Source organism: Olea europaea, unplaced genomic scaffold, assembly GCF_002742605.1.
Source record: "Olea europaea var. sylvestris unplaced genomic scaffold, O_europaea_v1 scaffold3078, whole genome shotgun sequence".
Taxonomy (NCBI): Eukaryota; Viridiplantae; Streptophyta; class Magnoliopsida; order Lamiales; family Oleaceae; genus Olea; species Olea europaea.
In genome coordinates this window covers 8227-21602 of record NW_019249504.1, presented here as the reverse complement: position 1 = coordinate 21602, position 13376 = coordinate 8227, and the positions used below count along the sequence as shown (strand labels likewise).

The following is a 13376-nucleotide window of genomic DNA, read 5'->3' as shown; positions in this document are numbered from 1 at the left end:
GGTCACTGATCTCGAGGCCGAGGTCACATGTGGTATACCCGAGGCCCCTGCTCCGCCATTGTCAGGGACATGTCTTTGAGCTCGAGCTCGAGCATCAGCCATAAAACCCCCTGGGGTGCTGGTGTGGACGACGGATGTGAGTTTCTTTGACTTAGCAGCTGAGTCAGTGTGGCGACCTGTTGTCTGAGCTCTTCAAATGCTCCAGCAGTGACGACTGCCGGCTGAGGCTCTGGCACTTCTGATGATTCCTCTTAAGGAACAGGGATATCCTCAGGAGGGGGTTGGTTTGGAGCGGATGAGCTTGCTGGTGGAAGACCTGAACGTGTGTTTACCATGGCTTTTGGTAGCGTTTCCCACAGACGGCGCCAATAATGCTACCAAAAATCGTACCTGAGCAATTTCGAGCTTGACGACTGGTGACGAGCACGAACGTGTTCTTCCGGTACCTGAAACAAAGGCGTCGAGGTGTGTCCTCGTCGTCCCTCCGATGCTTAAGTTAGAATATGTGTGTGAGGCTATGGACTGAAAATTGTATAAAAAAAGTACCTGAATGATGAGGTGAAACCATGTATTTATAGTGTTAGGTGGTTGAATCCTATTAGGTTTGTTCAATTGGGGAATCTTCATCCCGTAGAATCCTGTCGGAGGTGGATGTTTGACATGCATAACAAGTGTGGGATCAGTACAAGTCTAACAACAATAGACTCCTCTTACATCTAGAAGTCTTGTGGGGTACCAAGTGTTACACGTCACTGTTCGTAGGAGGACGTGGTATCGTTGAGGTAAAAAAGCATGAGGACATGAATACCGAGGACTCCACTTCCCGACCTCATGGTATAATTAGGAGAGAGGTCGAGGATATATTATATGTCCTCGGGAATACGATGAATATATTTTTGCCCACTGGGTTCGGGAAGTCATCGGGAATAAGAGGTCGAGGTAAATAGATGGACCATATCAGACTTGATTGATCGATTTGAAGTAACAAGATGAGGGCTTTATAGTGGAGTCTTCGGAGGAATTTCGTTCACAGGAGATACGGAAATTGCACTGGTAATCAGATTACTATCGTTCTAATCATAAGAGTTAAATCGTTCTAATCATAAGAGTTAAGGTTCGAAGAAGGAAATTGGCGCTGCTTACCAGATGGCAAATGGAGGGCTTCTTGGTGTATGGCGCAGTCCACTTCGATTACTTTCTAATTACTGCAGCTCCATTGCCACCACCTATGTCTACGACCTCCACCCATATTACCTACGCAATCATCACCGTAAATTGTTACCTCTATGGCTACATTAGATGTTTCAACGATTGGTCTAATTGTTATCGCACCATACTCGTCGTTGAACGGTGTAGATCAATTGTCTGGAGCAAGGGGAGGGTGTGTGTGTGTAGAAGGGGGGAGGTTTGTGGTGTGCGTGAGTTAAAAATAAATAATTAACCCCTGATTTATGAAAAGAAAACGTTGAAATTTGATATTTGAAATTTTTGCTTAAAATGTAGGTTTTCGGGTAATTTTCCCTTTTGTTAATGTGAAATGTTGTGTACTATTGTTATTGGAATCTAATATCTTATAACTACTTCACGATGCATTGATATCCTGAACATAATCCCTTGCTTTTCTTAATTTTTTGGACAAGATTGGGACTATGTGATACACCTTGGTAACTCAATTTTGTTTCAGTTATCAAGAAGCACTGGTGAGGACGATAATGGAATGATGACTTTGTTTCATGCACAAAGAAATTCTGTCATTGGCTTGCTCCCTTCATATTTCAAGTCGTTTGATACCCAAAAGTAATTTTCGATAGCGTCAATTAGCTTGTCAATCGGGAGGTCAAATGAATTTGAATTCCATTTTGGAGTAAGCAATTTTCAATCCTTCGACCAATTGGTTAATAACTAACTATTTTGAACTTTGTCATGCAATATATACAATCAAATGGTTATCGATTAGATTCCAACAGCCAAATTTTCCTTGATTTATACTGAACTTTTTAGTGAAGGAACTGATTCATCCACCGTAGCACGTAGGCTCCACCCTTGCCTCTCTTCTCGAGTCAATTGTCTTATATGGACATTTATATTTTTCATCGTACCCTACGTTATTTTGGACATTAAGTTGAAATACCATGTATGTTCATGTCTGAATGACCTGCTTGGTAATCTTCCAACTTACATCATGTGTTCTCTGTCGTTCAAGTTACCGAATTCAATGTATTAATAAAAAGAAAGGCATTATTAATTTTATTAATTAGTGAATAATTTAGTTTAAGAAAGTGGACCGACCGACCCATTATCAATGTGGTCGCTCGTATTTTTATAAAAAAGTACGACAACATTTTACAAATAATGTTACCAAAAAAAAAAAAAAAAAACTTCAAGTCATTTGACTATTTGAGCCAACAATTTGCCCCCAACACGGGTCACCTCTTACTCTTACAAGTAATGCCAATAATTTTAAGTGTAAATAATGTCAAAGGTAACTTTCTTTTCTAAAATTGTAAGTTTAACTACCTGCATTAGTTGGTGTAGATTTAAATAAATTTTAATAAAAATTATGAAACGCATGATTGAGAATTTTATGAATCCCATAAAATGTAGTTAAAATTAATTGAAATTTTTATGAATTTTTAGTCTACACCAATATTTATGAACTTATTTTGTCATATATAACGAATATTTTAATTATCTAATTGGGATTTAAAAAAAAAAAAAAAACAACCATTCTATTTGTATAACTAATTTAACAATGTGTAAGTTGATAGGGATCTAACCACCTATTTGAAAAATTGTTATTCCTATCAATAGTCATGATTTTACACCTCACATATTGTCAAATTAGTTGACAGGATCCTGACCATTTTTATTTGAAAATTGTTTTTCAAATCAATGAGAATTGATTTTTCGATCGTTAGGAGAAAAGTGGGATCCTCTTATGAGAGAAAAAAGTCAAATTTGACGACTGAAATAGTGAAATAACGATAAAAAAATTAATTTTTGACGGAAAAAATTACTTTCAAACAAACAAGCTCTTAATATCATTGCTCCTCACAAAATTGTTAAACTAGTTGTACAATGTTTAATCCAAAAAAAATAAGAAAAAAATTGAGAAACGGGCACACGTGGATAGATCTAGAAAGAGAAATAGAAAAGATATCAGCCGTTGGATGTTCCTCGTCTTTCACACCAGACAGCGGACACAGAAATTAATATAAGGTGACAGAGAGGACAGACAGTCACGTGCACTTCAATTGTATACTTCCAAATAGGAATGTCTCTGCCCCTCTCCTCTCCCGTCTGCTCTTTTTCTCTGTCCACACTTCTCCAACGTGTCCTTTCTCACCCCCATTTTCAATTTTTTTGCCTTCTCATGGTGTGTGTGACACATAAATGGCCTTGTTTTGTTTGATTAAAAACCATACATTTTAACACAAGTTTATAAAATATATAATTAAAAATTTAATAAAAAGCGTGATTCTTTTAAATATCTAGTTTAAAATAAATTTTAAAAAAATTAAAGCCAAACAAGGGCATAGAGAGATGAGTAGTGATGCTGAACAGTTATAATAGAAAATCATAAATTAATTAAAAAATAAAATAAAATAAGGATTTACGAAAATGCGTATAACTTTCAGTTCGAGTGTCGGATTTTTATCTTTGAGTACAATTCGAAAGCGTTAATCAATTCTACACATTTTTTCTAGGTGGCAATGTTGCTTTTGGAGTCGAATTTCAACGTTTATGAGCCCATTTTATATTTTTAGTTAGTATAAGGGTATTTTCATCATTTTCGTACTTTTTTTTAGTTTTAATTAGATTTGTTTTGCAATTTCCTAGTTTAGCTGGATTTAACTACCAAATTAGAATTTTGTTTTGATTAGAATTTATTTCCAGTCTTTAAATATGTGTTTAGGAGCTTGTAAATTGCACATTCGTTTTTTTCTTAATAAGATATTTCATTTTTTTTCATTATTTGGTAGATTCCAAATAGCTATCACCTCCGTTTGAGCGAAATTCGAGTAACCATTCGTTCGTACATTATGAACAATATCCTTTTATTATTGTTCACGTTTTTTGTTCTGCATCCAGTAGAATTTCATCATTTGGTCTTCAAACCCTTTTTTACAAGGAATCAATAGTTGCAGCGAGTTGTTACATATGCCCCAAGTAGGGAAGTTGATGGAAGGAACTCTCTATCGACACTAAAACAGTCCTATGCCCCATTACCCTCATGGTAAGTGTGCATGATGCCAACGTACATATTGCTTGATTGATTCAAGTGAGGCATCACCAACCTAAATATTATATTATAGTTGCACAATTAATCTTTGTTGATGGAAAACGGTTGAAGTCATTCCGAAATTAATAGAGATCCTTTCTCATGTTCATCTTAGTTTTGCTTATCACCTTTGACTGATAAATAAAAATTTGAAATGAGATGTGTTTTTTATATCACATAAGAGTTTAAGAAATACTTGGAAAGAATTTGATGATTATCGAGTGTACAACAAAAATGAAAATTAAGGACTAATTTGCTCACTTAAACGGGTTGGTGATCAACTTTAACTAGGACAATACAAATAGAACCAATGGTCCAAATTTACATTTTATAGATTTTTTAGGCCTTTAAGCTAACTAGTTAGAGTTGATCGTGCATTATACGTTACTTTGAAAATACTTTATAAGTATTGTAAAATTAATATTTGACACCAATTTGTTCGTGGCATCAAAGGCCCTTTTGGATGGTTTCCATCCAGTTTGCTTTAGTTGACCCAAAAAATTAAGAGATGATTATAGTAAAAATCCTAAACTTTTAAAACACTAGTAGACTTTTCCTAAACCTTTCAATCTTTGCAACGATCACTCGTAATATTTTCCAACCGTTGCATATGAGACCCTTTTGGACGGTTTCCATTTAAGAAGTCATCAGTTGACCACCAAAATTGAAATTGACCACCTATTTTATAATTTTAAAAGGATAAAATAGTAATCTTATAATCATCACGCCAAACAATTAAAATAATTACATTAAAAAAAATACAAAAGAGAAAAAAAAAACCTATCTCTTCCTTCCATTCCCCATGCCCAAACCTGCACCTAAAATCATAAAATTGGCCATGCCACCATCGGCCGCTGCCACTGGAATTCTACTACCGCCACCTGGCACCTAGCACCTTGCACGGTTGCACAACCACCACACTTAAACCGCCATCACCGCTGTATCGAAATCGAAAGAAGAGAATGCTAATATATACCCCACCATTCGCCTCTGTATCTATCACCACGCGTCGTCGACATCAAACGTGGAATGAAACAATTAATTTCAAATATATATAGATGGTCAATCGAGACAATGGCTAAAAAAATAAAACCTGGAACATAAAATATGTAGACAATAAAAAATATGATAAATTCCTTGTACATCAATGCGAAAAAAATCAAACCCGAAACATAAGCACACTAAAACCACAAAAAATGGATTGTTCAGATCAGTGGCATAAAATGTGGGGATTATTCTATGTATACACCGTAAGGTATACACAATAAATTACACCACCCTCACATGAAAGGGGCTCACGAATATTTTATTTTATGTCGATCCCCTCCATATAAGAGAGGTGTAGTGCTTTTGTATACACTATTGTGTACACATAGCATAATCCAAAATGTGGTGCAACTTTCGTGATTGAAGAGACAATTAGTACAAAGTACCTCTCCTTTTCACCGTACAAAGCCATATGTGTTTTCACAATTAATAATATGATATTGTGATTGTGATTTTTGGTATATGAGGTAGTGCTGCTGGCCGTGGTGGTGTTTGCGGTGATGGTGGCGTTTGTGGTGATGGTGGTTACTGCGGTGGCAAATCACCAGCGATTTTGTAATGTTTTACGGTAGTTTGTGGTGATTGGTGGTGACTTTTGCAGTAGTAGTTTTTTAGGTGGGTTTTTGATGGTGTTGTCGGTGTTTTGAGGTTGTATTGCGTTGTTGTGGTGTGTGGTAGTGATTTTGTGCTATTTGGCGATGGTGGTCATGGCGGGGGGGGGGGTGGTGGGGGGGGGGGGGGGGGGGGGGGGGGTGGTGGAGATGGGATGGAAGGAAAAAGAAGATACCGTTCCCCTCTTTTTTCGTTTTAACTTTTGTGATTTTTAGTGTAATAATTATTTTAATTGTTTGATGTGATGAATATAAGATTACTATTCTACTCATTTTGCAATTATAAAAAAGGTGGTCAATTTTGATTTTGGCAATCAACTGACGGCTTCGTGGATGGAAACCATTTAAAAGGACCTCATATGCAATAATTGAAAATGTTAGAGGTGACGACTGTAATGATTGAAAGGTTTGGAAAAAGTTTATTAGTCTTTCAAATATTTGGAGCTTTTGCTGCAATTATTCCTATAATATATTGAAAAATGAAAAGTAAGGTATTATTAAAATAATTGAATTATAATAAGGTCGAAATCGTCCAAAAAAATGATTCTCATTTGATGTAATATTTATAATAGAGTGATTATATCGCCACCACAATTTTTATTTAATACACCACATTTTATTTATAGTTAAGCTTCTCAATCTTTGCTGCTTATATCAATTATTTTCTTAACTTTTTTCGTCGACTTCTTATATTCAACTTCCATTGATTGATACGTCTCGTTTTTTATGATGATTTATAACAAAAATATTTTATTTTCATGCTTTGAAATAAGAAAACAATATTTTTTTCGCACTATTTATTTATTTATTTTTTAAAAATATGGCGAAAAATAAATTATTTTACGCCATTTCAACGAATTTTTGGATATAAAATTGTTATAAAGTACAAAATGTGAGATCTAATGAAAAGTTTGAAGATAAGAATGATATAAAAAATCGTTAAGGACATACTATTATAATGAGCAAAGATTAAAAATTTTAAGTACAATTAAAATATGGTACAAGAAATAAAATTTGTGGTGTGAATATAATGACCTTTAATTGTGTGGGAAGAATTTGTTTGTTGGGCCCACAACTCAGACCCTCGTGGATCCTATGTTTTATATTTGGCAAGGTCGGCATATTGCCAGCCCATTGATTGGAGTCTCAATGCAAATTGAACTAAATACCAAATTCGTTTTCAATTGAAAAAAAAGCAATTATAATTTGATATAAGCTGGCCAAACGAATACCCGGCACCCTTATCTCAGTATTCAGTGAAACTCCTCCTCTCTCGCCCTCTCTCTCTAACTTCCTTCTTCCCACAGATATCTTACAGATTTGTACTCGGTCATTTCGTCCTCATCAAGATCTTAAATACACTGACAATATGCAGCACAATTTCATGGAAGAAAGTATGAATCAAAACAGTATTGAGTTTAATTCTCACCAACAATACCATATACTTCAACAAATCCATACCCTACCCACTACCCAACAATTATTCCAAGGCCAGAATCATTTTCAGGCACATTTTCAACCCCAGCAAAGGAGGCTAAATGAGTCGTACTGTGAACCGGGTGAAGAAAATATCGGCAGCTATGTCGGAGGCGAAGATAGTGGTTCAGTACCCTTTTTCCCGGCGAGTTTGAAGTTGGATTTGAATCATGAGAGAGGCAGAAATAATAAAGAGAGAGCTGTTATAATTAATGAAAGAGAAGACGCTTTGCTGCGTGGGAGTGAGCAATATGATGTCCCCGAGACTCCACTGCCAATGCTTCATTGTTGGCAAAACCAAGACGATTCTGCCATCGGACAACGCTTCTGGTAATTTTTCTGCACTAAATCACGTGAATAGTATTGTTCATATATTACTCTTTCTAATGCAAATTTACGCCTCATCATTGTTTAAAGTTGCCCTTGGAAGTCTAGTCTTTTTCTTCATCTTGAATCAGTAGTTGGTACTGGGTTCACGTTGAGGAAGAGAAATCAAATGGAGGGCTTTCTTTATTAATTTCCTCGTTTCTCTTTTTAATGTTCTCTTCAGTAAGATTTGATTTTGAAGCTAATTAATGTTATAGGAAGCCATTAACTGCAGCAGTATTCAACGAGGAGAGTGAGATAGAGGATAAACAAGAACAACACCAAGAGAATCGGAGAGATCATTGTAAGTATTTTCAGCATGAACCTCAAATGAACTGTTTGGAGAGAGAATGTAGACTATATGGAGAGCTTGAAGCAATTTATAAAAGTATCGGCACTCCGGGGAGTAATCAAACTGGTTCTGGATCAGTTCATTTTCCTGTAAATACCCATCTGCCAGAGCCGGAGGCTTCTATCGGAGAAGAAGAATCCAAGAAAATGGCTAAAAGGAAAAGAAAAAGGAAGAAAGTGAAGGATCAACTGGATTCAATGGTGAATTTTCTTGAGAGTTTAGTTAATCAAATTATGGAACATCAAGAAAATCTTCACTTGAAGTTTACACAAGTAATTGAAAGATTGGATCAAGAGAGAAGAGAAAGAGAAGAGGCTTGGAGGAAGCAAGAACTGGCCAAGTTTGAGCGAGAAGCGGAGGCCAGAGCTCGTGAGAAAGCCATGGCAACAAGTAGAGAGGTAGCCATTGTTTCATACTTGGAGAAAATCACAGGTCAAAGAATCAATCTTCCTCCATTAAAGTTGCAACCAATAATTTCTCAGAATCCATTCCGCACGCAACTCAACTCTAGCAGTGGAAGTGATGTTAGAGGGGATGAACAGATGGCCTAAAACAAAACCCAAAATCTAGATTCAGAATCCTTTAATGCAGGGGTTAAAGGGGGATTGTTTTGGGAGGAGGAAAACAATTCAATGGGACCAAATATATGATTTGAAACGTAAGAAATTCAAAGCAAGTTGAGAAAGATAACTCTTTGGGATTCCATTGACACTTGGGAATATGGATTCTGATAAGTGGTTAATCTGTGAAGGATGTTGGAAAAGGAGGATGATTATGGATCAATAATGGTAATACAGCTGAAACGTGAAAACCGGCTCTTCTAAGAACTAGGGTTTATTTGCTGATCTTCTTGTTAACTTTCTTAGCACTGAGTTTTTGCCTTAATTATTTATTTTCAATTTTTTTGATGGATTGATTTCATAATTAATCTTTCTTAGAATTTGATTATAAATTTTTAGATAAGATGATTTAACGTTTTTATGAAATTGTATGCATTAGATATTCGGTCCTTACCAGATGGGAATCAAAATCAGATTTTTAGTAAATTTTGATTAAAGTTGATTAATGAGCTATTGAAAAGTTGTAAATCAATGGTTGAAATTAGTTGTTTACTTTGACTTAAAAATTAAAATTTTGATTCTAATCCCCATCAAATAGGGGCCGGATGAAAAAAGAATTTAGCTCTTACGTCATGAAAATATGTTACAAGTGTATATGCTAATTTGCAAGTAATAAAATGGGGCTCAAACAAGTAATCACATTTTCCAAAAAGCCTTTGCAGGATTATGAAGACTGCATATTCTACTTTAGGTGCATGCAGATTTCACAGGCAAATTATAATTAACGTTATTATTTGGTTCAAAATTTCCCCTAAGTTTAATGGTCAGAACATACAATTGTCGCCAAAGTAAATGTACCAATCTTCTCCACAGCCTTGCAAAAAGCTGCAAAATACCTGAGAGTTCACTATGCTTGTATGTATTGGGCAATATGAAGAAATGACACCAGCCATTAATGTCCCCACGCTGTGCATGTATGCTTCCCAATGCTTGGTCAGACGGTTGGGAAGGAGACAAAAAATTCCACTCTTCATTGCCTATTTTGGTGATAAGTTTAAGTTTTCATAATTTCACTGCAAATATGCGGGACTCTCTCAGTGCCTGTGGTCACAAAATTTCTAGTATAATTCCTGTATTTTATATTGTGCCCGTTCAATTCGGGTTGTACATCTTATTTTGACTGTTCGAGTGTTTTTGAAAATTAACTAAGATTGAATTTACATGGTAACGAACCAGACAAGTGCTACACACGTGGGCGAGTCAAATACACCAATCCTAGGAACAGTGTAGTAAACCGTAGTAGAGATAACTATTTGATGAAAAACATGTTGGAAAATTATATCGATATTGTGCATATCATATTCACAAAACGTGTCATTTATGTTCACGAAATCTAAACACAATTTCATCTTACCGAAATGGATTTGGGAAGATGAAACGACAGATTCAATCATTTCCTTTCTTTATTTCAAATCTACATGAAATCAAAAGAATGTTATTAATTTTCTGAAATCAAATACGAAGAAAGAAATAAGAAGGAATCAAGGTGATATGTGAGTGATGCGATTGGCTGAGGCAAGTGTTAGACACTTTGTCCTTAAGATAAATTTGCCCCGCATTGGTGCTAACGATTTTTCGACAATCATCTCACAAGATACAATGTCCATGTCAAGCCATAGGAGCACTTTAAATAACTTCGACCAACGAACTCGAATGGAGTTCCCTCTCTACCATAACCATGAATTTGATGCAAGTGTTTTATGCAAACTAAATTGTAAGTATGGAATGAAATGATATGGAACTATCTATTGACTTTCATGAATTTCTTGAATGATAAAATTCAAACACATAAGACTATATATAGTAGTTGGAAAGGTATGTTAAAAGACACAATCATACCAAGAGTCACATATCTTGGAATTCATAATTATTGGAAAATGATCATGTTAAAGGCCATGATCGTACATATGAAAATACATCTTTTCATCCAACTCTTTTCTAAAATATTTCACAATATTCTATACAATTTTCAACAATTTCAAGTATTAAGCGACTTACATTTGGCTTAATTTCTCATTCATCAAATTAAGAATTCTACTTAAATAATCGTGTAAAATTGGTCACAATCAATTTTCGATACAAAATTTCAACAATCCCCCATATGAATGAAAATTTCACATATGCAAATGATAATGCAGACACTAGTAGAAAGAGCGAAAAACACTGCATCAAGTAAGGTAGCTTCTGACTTTGAGCATTCTTTAGTAAAATACCATCGGATTTAATAGCTAATTGGTGAACGCGATGTTCTTGAACATTAGCCGTTTGTGTAAATCAAGACAACAGTACTCACACAATGTCTCCCCATATACCGTTCAGGGTTCTCACGACTTGGTTCATTTTGGCCCTGAACCCATCTTGGTTCTGTAAGTGTTTAGAGAATTCAAACCTTGAATAATTCTCATTGAAACGGCCCCACTTCACATTTACATAGGTGATCTCCTATTAAGAGTATTCTGCCCTATCCATTTGACTCAATCAAGATATAAGAATAATTAAAATTTTATCTTAACCTCCAACCACTCCGCAGAAAGCACTTTAGTATCATAGGAATGAGTTAAGAAATTAGTTTCCTAAGTGCTTCATGGATCCTCATAACTTAGTTGTCTCTTTGAACAAAGATCTTGGGATCTCCAGTCAACATGGTAGGGTTGCCATCATAAGGACTCTTACTCAATAAGCTTAATCCCATTCCCTCGATATGTAGTATACTTGATCTCTTGGTAAACATATATAAATGAATCCACAAGTTTACACCAATAAGATCAACTGGTTATGGTATTATGTCTACGACTTACACGTCTAGACTTACCATTATTTGTGACTTAGTATTTTTTCAAATTTAGCTAGCTAACAATCAATTCATTTGATAGATACACATTGTCACCAACTAAGAAATCCTCTTACGAAGCTATGTACTTCTCATTATCTTTATCTAAAGCTTTATCAATTCCAAACAAGATTGAAGAATTTCTATCAAATTATTACACTAGTCAATTATATTTACTAGTGGATTTCATACATGGGTATTCAATATCATCATTAAAACATAGCAACACATTCGAACATTATGGATATTCTCCAATATTCCAATTGTTCTTGTATATCCAAACAACCGTCATTATCGGCTTTCATCCCATTTCATCCATTTTGGGGCTTTCATCCCATTTCATCCACTTCAGACTTAGTGTATATCATCGCATCACAATATCCTTCCAATACCGCAGAATATCTTGTGAAATGTAATCCATAAATCATGGTGTATTTCAAATACCTAATGCCCCTCTCAATGCCACCAAATAATCACGGCCTGGATTACTCATGAATCTACTAAGTTTATTCACAACAAAATCATTATTCGATCGAATACAGTTCTTAATATACATTATAATGCCAATTACTTATGAATATCTCAATTGTGACACACTTTCACCCTTATTTTGACCAAGTGTAGACTTGTGTGAATAGGGTTTTTACTGAACTTTCATCTAATACTTTAATTTTTTAAAATATTTTCTCAACATGGTGCGACTAGGAAAGTACAGTTCATTTCGATATTCTAGAGATTTTTATCTCTAGTATTACATCTGCCACACCCATGTCTTTCATGTCGTAATGCTCCATAAGCATTTTCCTGGCGTTTAGCACCATTTCGTGACTATTGCCCATCACCAACATATTGTCTACATATAAACATACAATCACATAAGCATCTGGTGTATTTTTCAAGTATATACACTTGTCAAATTCATTTATTTGAACTCGTTTGACAACATCGTTTTGTCAAACTTTTGGTGCAATTACTTAGGAACTTGTTTCAATCCATATAAGGACTCAACAAGATTACAAACTTTATGACTTTCACTTGGAGACGCCTTCAGGTTGCTCTATGTATATCTCTTTTTCTAACTCATTTAGGAATCCCGATTTCACATCTATTTGGTGAATCTCAAGGTTATGTATTGCCGTAGTTGCAATTAGTAACTTTATCGAAGTGATTCTAGTCATGGGTGAGTGGGTAAAGAAGTCAAATCCTTCTTCCTGCTTATATCCTTTGACAACCAATATAGCCTTATATTTGTCAATTGATCCATCATGTTTATTCCCATGTATGAATGAATTAAAGCATATTCTCAAAATCCCTATATCTACAGCTGTAGCAATAGGGGCACATTATAGAATCTATCTCACTATTGATGACTTCATTCCAATGCGGTGCTTTCAGAATAAACATTGACTCTTCAAAAGTCATTTTCTACCCTATATGTTAGAAAATTCGAGCCAAACGAAGTGGACGTTCTAGTCCTCTTACTACGCCTTGGTTCCTCCTCGTTTGAAGACTCATTTGTAGTTTCATATGTTCCGTTATTCAACTTACATTTTCCTTGTCTTTGCAAAGAAACACATTCTCAAAGAATATCACATTCCTCAACTCAATTATGATACCCTTGTGTATATTCAATTTGTGTACGAGGAAACGATATGAATTACTATTATTGGCGTATTCAATAAATATGTAATCAATCGTTTTGGGACCGTTCTTTATTTGTTTAGGCTTAGAAATCTCAACCTTTGCTAAACACCCCTACACTTTTAAGTGTTGGTAGAAAGGAAGATGACAT

General features: G+C 35.2%; 1 protein-coding gene across 1 annotated transcript; it reads left to right on the top strand.

Moving 5' to 3' along the window:
• Positions 1-7142: 7142 nt before the first annotated feature.
• On the top strand, positions 7143-9136 carry LOC111385059. The gene is made up of 2 exons (XM_023009420.1): positions 7143-7746; positions 8001-9136. The coding sequence occupies exons 1-2, from the start codon at positions 7310-7312 to the stop codon at positions 8683-8685; spliced, it is 1122 nt and encodes a 373-aa protein (XP_022865188.1). The 5' UTR covers positions 7143-7309; the 3' UTR covers positions 8686-9136.
• The last annotated feature ends 4240 nt before the right edge of the window (positions 9137-13376 follow it).